Below are 7773 nucleotides of genomic sequence, written 5' to 3' on the forward strand. Positions count from 1 at the left end.
CGGACACCCGGGAGAGAAACATTTTGTCCTGGAAAGGTTTACTCTGCTGGATCTAGCAGAGTAAACCTTTCCGTGCTGTCTTTTTTTTTTTTTTTGAGATATCGGGGCCGCCGGCAGTCAGAAAAAAAACAAAAAACCCGTCATTGGAAATAATAGCTAGATTGCTGTTGGCTATTTAAATGTGCAATAGCCAATAGCAGACTAGCTATTGCACCCACCCACTACTGCTGTCAATCAGCAGAGGTGGACCTGAACTTCTCCATCAGGTCCACCTCTGCTGACTGACAGCAGCAGAGGGCGGGGGCAATAGCCAGCTTGCTATTGGCTATTGCAAATTGAAACGACCAATAGCAATCTAGCTATTAGTTCCTATGCCGGGGTTTTTTGTTTTTTTTTCCCTGATGGCAGCAGCTGTCGGAACACTAAAAAACCCAGCAGATGGCAAAGAAAGCATTAGCTTTTTTGATATCTGCCATTATTTTTCCTTGCACCAACCCCCCCATCCCACGAACAGATGGGGGATTGACAGAGGGCACCTCCCTGAAATGACTTATATCACCAAAAAAGGTCACCCAAATAACGTGTGTAATATGTGGGGTTTTTTTTTGTTTTACCTTATTCTCCTTTGCTTCTATTGCTTTCCTGTTGTTCAGCTTTTCGAGTGAAATATGCAGAAATGTCACTTTTTATGGAGGCCACAGGAAGTGCTAGTCCTTTTATGTGCAGCTTTTACTTTTGAAACCTTTTTAATGGAAAGGTGTTCCAGTTGCTAGCGTTATGCAGTTTAGTTTTATTGTTCTGCTGTGTAAAACACATTGTTACGGAACACGCTCCCTCCCTATTTCCCCGTCTTCTCATTATATTTTTCTTTTCTCTGCTGCCGCAAATGTTCTTGGGCTGCTGGCCTGCTGCCAAGCTGTCCAGGATTTATTGGCTGAAATAGGCCACAGCGACAAGGTTGTCCACATAATGTATGTATTCATCACACTCAAGGTAATCGGATTTATCTTTTGTTGTCAGCAGGACAGGTGCTGCCTGGATTATATAGCTTAGAGGACTAGCACTGTTTGTTTTTTATTTTGTACGTTGATTTATAAAGAATGGACATATTATGCAAAGACTTTAAAGAGAAAGTAGCAACATTCGAAGTTGTTACCACTAAAGGAACACACATTCTGTTATCCTTATCATGGACACATACATAAAGGGTAGGCATGTCAAATTGGCATACTTTATGACATACTCGTGCTCCATCTTTGCAGACCTCAGTGGCTTAAGAATTTAAATTGGATGTTTCCAGTTGATAGAAGCTACACTTTCTTACATAATTTGGAAGCTCTGTACATCATGAACAATTTTAAGTCCCCTTTTGTGGCATAAACTGTTGTAAGTTACAGTTTTCTTATTTACTAGAGTGCTATATAATCTTCTTTTTCTGGAATTAAAAGAGAATTATGGAGTAAGTGTTTGTTTTTTTGCCCCAATAGTTCTCTTTAGGTTCACAGGAGGACATATACTAACCTTCTCCAATGTCCCAAAGCTCAGTATATCGTGGGCTATAGCCCGCGATATACTGAGAGCTCCGCAGCTGGGATGGATCCTGACAGCGAGCTATCTAGAGGTAGAGCCAGTTGTGCCCACCCCCTCCCACTGGAGAAGGGGAGGGGGGTATCCCTGCGGGGAGCGGTGACTCATAGTCTACGCTCTCTGCAGGGAGATGATCGTAAAATGAGCGAGCGATGGTATGTATTTGCTCACTTCCCGATCAATAGAGCCAACCTGTGACAGTTTCTTTGTTACAGGTCGGCTCTAACTATGAGGATGAGGGGAAATCACTCACCTCATAGTTCTCCTTTAAGTAAGTGTAACCCACTTCTTTCCTCCTCTCAAAGGAAGTTATGTTCATTGTATCTTTTTATGTGTAATATTACAATATTTAATGTAGTGGGTGCTACTATGTGCACTGGTGCTGCTTCATTTTTTTCTATTATGCTTGCAGATCTTCTTATCCAGCACACTTTTTGATTCAGCATGTTTAAATAAAATAACTTGATATGCCACTTTTGAGTTTTGTCGATATTAGTTTTGTACTCATGAATACTTTTATGTTTCATTTTGTCTTTTAGGTTTTTAAAGGTGAATTTCAACTTCCGGATTTCTTGAGAGATGCGCCTCAGGTAAAATAATAATAGAATAATACTGGTTGCAGTTTTATGTACCAAAAGATTTTGGCTTTTATTTAATAAGATAAATGTGTGGCATGTCCTATAGAAACCAGTTACATAAAATCGTAATGCTTTATAAGCAGAGCATTTCCACTGGTGGCTTCTTGTGCCTGTACCACGGTGTCAGGGCATACACGCGCGCACACACGGTGTCAGGGCAGGCACACACGGTGTCAGGGCAGACACACGCGCACACACGGTGTCAGGGCAGACAGACGCGCACACATGCACATACTCGGCTAGACTCGCTGTGAGAAGGTGCAGTAAAGCACAGCGTGTTTTGTACACATAGTGACTGGAAAGTCATATAATGACTAAGCATGGCTGCCAAAATGTGCATCTGTAATTGCAGCCTATACATAGAAAAAGGCTAAAACTCTTGCAATATTTTTTTTACACCCCCTGATGCGTCAACTGCCCCCAGCCACAATTCCTAGATCTAAGCGTTAACTGGCCAGTGCCAGTGTGCTGAAGGTCTGATTCCAGAAGTTCTTCTGGGTTGATTCAAAGGGGAGATCAATGAATAGGCGTTCACTGTTTCATTACCCTCCATACTGGGTGCAGCTGCAAGGGGGCAATGCTGACAGAGGAGCCTGGTGAGCCCAGGGACCACTAGGGGGAAGGAGGAAACATATGCTGGCATGTAGAAGTGATTTATAGCCTCTTGAATCTCTTCTTCTAAACAGAGAAAAGTGAGCGTGATTTTCAAACAGGCTTTTTGTAGCTCTTTGATTGCCATGGCATATAGTATACACCCTTGGCAGTCAAAGGGTTAGAAAGAGACACTAGCAATTTGAACATTTCGGAGTAGTCTGTCATGCACAAATTTCTCTAGTTATACAATTGGCTTACTCGTGTTCCTGTGAGAATTCTATTTGAAATTCTTATACGACCATGACTGCCAGGGTATTCAGCATAACTGCAAACATCAGTTTAGAACCAAATCTCTGCCCAATTAAATCCACATGCCCCTGTGAGACAAGGACAGCGAAATAAGTAGACATCTTTTGTTGGATCACAATATTGAGAACCAGCTTGTGCCAGAATGAAAGGTTGTTTATGTGGAACCTGAGGACAGAACTGAATTTATATTTAATGTCCTGTGTAGTAGCATGGGGAAGGGTTACAACCTCTATCTATTTTACCAATATTCACCTTACCCCACACCAATTCCTACCAGGTCTTGTGACAACTTGAGTCTGTGGCAGAAATGTGACACCAAAATCTACTGCTCTGCAGCAATTTGGGAGGAATGGGGAACTTGGAAGTGGTCAGGAATGCCTGCCAAGTAGATCACAACCTTCACATTCATTTTGGATATTTTTATTCAAGTAAATATGTTACAAGTAGGAAAAAGTACTTTCCGTTGTGGAGGACTGAGTCAAACCATATCTTTACCCTGCATAGTTCTGGTAGTTGTTCTTGTCGACTCTCCGGATTCTAACAAAAATAGAAGTATGGAGAGTTGGACCGGCCCTTTCAGTAGATGAAGCCCTTAGCAGTTTCACATTTTAGTGTTCAGTATATTTCAGTGTGGTACATTGTTTTTTGACACTGGTGCAGTTGTTGGAGGGGGAGTGTTTTCAGCATCAAAAACAAGTATAAATTGTGTCCGTATTCCCACAATTCTTACCAATCACCAACCATTCACTTTATCCAGCTGCTGATCCAGTTTAGTTAACCCTTTCACTTAACTTTTCTCCTACACATCTCACTCAACCACTTCTACTTTCTTCTTATCCACAGCATAGGGTGTAATGAACTTTTAGTCCAAGATGAGAACACCTGTGAATGGGACCAATTGCATAAGTATCCCAAATTTCTCAATGCGACTCGTGTGATCTCCTGCGGACAGAAGGTGTTGTATAATCCAGGGATGGCTTTCCTGTGGACAATTGCACCCGAACGCATACCATGTGCATCCAGTTGCAGTCATCCGCAGGTAATTGCAGGCTGTGTGATTACTTGTAAACAGCCTGCAAACAAACTCTGGCAGTTGTAATTGGATTATACAGTGCCTCCTGCCCACAGGAGATCACATTAATCTCTTGGACTCATAAGATTGACCCCATTTGCAGGTATTAATTGGGCCTAAATCTCTTTGAGATTTTGAGTTAACTTTCTTAAAGTGAAACTAAACTCAGAAGTTAAATCTTAAAAATACATTCAAATACCCTATCAACAAAAATGTATCTTATTTGTGTATCACTCAGCTGAGAATCCTCAAATCATCTCTGAATGGTGCTGACACCCGCCTTCCTTCTGGAGGGTGGCTACTTTTGTTTCCCATGGTCCCTGAATGTGTTGTAAGGTTGTCACCGCTGCAAGCTCACTCTCGTGATGGACTACAATCTCACGTTTAGTTTACTAATTTGTTTTGAGATTGTAGTCCATCATGAGCTCGGAGTGGTGGCTACTTTACAACACACACAGGGACCATAGGGAACAAAAGTAGCCACCCTACTGAAGGAAGGACAGTGTCAGCACCAATTCAGAGATGATTTGAGGATCTACAGCCGAGTGATACACAAAAAAGATACATTTTTGTTAATAGTTAAGGTACTTGAATGCATTTTTAAGATTTAACTCCTGAGTTTAGTGTCACCTTAAGATAAAACTCGCAGCGAGCAGAGGACAGCTTGAATTCCTAATGGTTAACCGGTATTTTTATTTGACCTTATATACAGATATAACAAAATGCTTTTATTGGTATATTTAAAGGACCAAAAGGGAGCAAATTGAAGAAGTTCTTTGTTAGGGTTTACAAACACTTTAACACGGCTATACTCTCACCATCATTGTGTTGAAGATGTCTTTGTGAGCCTTCGCTTAAAAGTTTGAGTGGACACTGGTGAATCATCTGTAGGCTTCTTATATCTTACCAGGACCCCAGTGGAAATATGTTCTTAGCTTGACCCTCTGTGAAGGTTGTTGCACGCATGCCAAATTCTAGCGTCTGCATTCTTTACATTTGTACTCTATATTTCATATTATGAGTAATCTGTAAAGGAGACTGTGACCTTCTTGTTATGGGAAAGCAGAGCTGTGGAACGACTATATCTTTGACTGCCAGTTCTGATCTTAATGAACTAATTGTAAGAAGAAAAAACCCCAGAAATAAATAACGTGTTCTTGAAAGTCTCTGTGATCAACAATGACATTAGAAACAAGCATCTGTTAGTTATTTATTGCTTGTTTAACATGTAGATTAGAGCCCTCTTGTGTGCAATAGTGCCAGTGACCCAGACTTTTAATATTACAGTCTTCTACCACACACATACTGTACATGAATGAGTCATGTTTCTCTATTGCTTTTATTGCACAGATCTCCTCTTTTGTACACATAAAACACAAAGTGATGGTCCCCCTTTTTCTGCTGAGTACAGAATCCTTTCCAGCTGTAAAATACATGAGGCGCAAGTGAATAAATTAGATTTTACATGTGTTAGGAGCACCAAGTTACTTAGGCCTATTGGTGGTTACCACTAGTTATTCTCAGATAAGTTAGCTTGTTAGTAAAGATTTCATAGTATGGTACTGGATAACTAAACTGAAACCTGGATATCTGAATTCTGGCCCAGATTTAAAGCTGAACTCCAACCAGGAGGAATATTGTATAATTAACAAGGTATCTACTTATCTTCTTCCAAAACATTTTCTATTTGAATTCCCTTCTTCCCTCGTTTCATGTCCCCCAAACTTGCCTTTTCATGCCTGCCTGCCTTCTTCCTGTTTGTGCGACTAGACGCCGCTTTTTTATAATGGAAAAATGGCTCCTGGTCACGCATCTTCCTCTGTGTACTGTAGTGAAAGGTTGGTGGTGATGTGTTACTGTGGGCATGTATGATTGCACTGTACCTGGTTGCATCCTGCCCACATCCATGCATTGCAATGTGTGGGCATTTCCCAGAAAGCATGCAACAGCCCTGAGTTCCACCCATAAATGCCGACCACACTGGAGAACTTCCATGGTGCAGCACCTGCACAGATCCTCCACCCGGCGCCAAGGAAATGTAGATGTTTAGGAAGCAGCTAATGACTTCTTATGAAAAAAAGAATGATTCATTACTCAAAAAGTAAGGCTTTGTTTAATAAAGAAAAAAAAATTAAATGCATTGCTTTCGTGACAGAAATCATGAAGTTCAGCTTTAAACCAGTTACTTACAGACTTTATTATAACTTAAAACCTGTTTAGAAGTACAAATCAAAGACATTACTAGATGTCTAGTTTGGGATACAAAGTGACAGGAACTTTACGTTTTATCATAGAAATAAATAATTTGATAATCTGGTGCCAATAGCTCTAGACTATGGACCAACATCATATTGAATGTGTATCATATCATTTCAGCATTTGCGACATGCAGGAGACTGTAAATCCTGAAATTTAGCAGTTCTAGTTAAATCCATACTGTATGTGTCATATATACAGCTGAGGCAGCTGTTGTAGGTGATTTTGTAAACCTAGTCTTAGACTTTCCAGTGCTTGAACATATGCTTTATCATCCATGAGATTAAGAGCTGCTGAATACAAGGCAATAAAATGCTTTTCTTTATTATCTATTAAGGGACACAGGATCAGGAATGATCTGAGACAATTGGGCTATACTGCTGCCTACAGGAGGAATTGGTCACAGGAAATAAAATAAAAAAAAAGCTGTTGACCAGCCAATTATAACTCCTGCCACTCCTATCATGCCTCAGGTGTTTACTAGTGCCCTAGGAGGATGGACATCCTTTTATCCATTTTAACTATGTTTTTTACGTATTTTATAAAAAAAAAGATATCTCTTATTCAAACAAGATTCAGCACTATACTGCTGAGCTTGTTAGGCAGCTACCCAGATTGGCTAATCCTCTGAGCCACCTTAGAGGCCGTACTTGGACCCTGACTGACTGAACATTGCAGAGCTGGCCTGCAATGTGATCCTTGGGCCCTGGCCTCTACTTGTGGTGCTCCCAGACACCTATTGTACTGGATTGTTAGCCACTGAGCTCTTTACAGGTCCAGGGCCATGACACAGTCTCTGGTGTGATCCAGTTCCCTGAGGTTTCCCTTGGGGAGAATGCCCATGTAATGGATGAAGGATTTCTGAAATATGACATGCTTACTGGGTTCTGCATGTAGTACTGTTGTACTTTACATGTACTATTCCTCAGGAGCTTTGGCTGATCATCATACAAGTTTGTCTGATGTAAAGCCACCCTCCTGTCAAGGCATACTCTACTAGATCTCCAGGTGCTTGTTCGGCATCAGGCATCTGTTTCTCAGATTTGCAAAGTCACTAACTGGTTTTCTGTTCATACGTTTTACCAGGTGAATGTTCAGGCCTCAGCTGATGTAAGCTTTGGCGAAAGGTCCTGCAGACAGCTCTTTGAGCTGTAGGCAACCCCCAGTTTCTACACTGTTGGTTTTTGTGGGCTTGTTAGCATTTTTTTGTTTGCTGTGTTGCCCACCCCGTTGAACTGCTTTTGGATGCCCTAGTTCCTTAATGAATGTTAAAGCAGGATTTTTAACTTAAAAGCTAAAATCCTCATAGGAGTGGGG

The 7773-nt window shown here is 41.1% G+C and overlaps 1 protein-coding gene across 3 annotated transcripts in view; it reads left to right on the top strand.

Moving 5' to 3' along the window:
- Positions 1-7773, top strand: part of TPST1 (tyrosylprotein sulfotransferase 1) — a 94480-nt gene that overhangs the window by 75550 nt on the left and 11157 nt on the right. For all 3 annotated transcript variants that reach the window (XM_018556802.1, XM_018556804.1, XM_018556803.1), the window contains one exon: positions 2127-2177. In XM_018556802.1, coding sequence (XP_018412304.1) covers positions 2127-2177 — 51 coding nt within the window. The remainder of the gene's footprint in view (positions 1-2126; positions 2178-7773) is intronic.

The sequence above is a fragment of the Nanorana parkeri genome, unplaced genomic scaffold (assembly GCF_000935625.1).
Source record: "Nanorana parkeri isolate BGI_ZX_2015 unplaced genomic scaffold, ASM93562v1 scaffold253, whole genome shotgun sequence".
Taxonomy (NCBI): Eukaryota; Metazoa; Chordata; class Amphibia; order Anura; family Dicroglossidae; genus Nanorana; species Nanorana parkeri.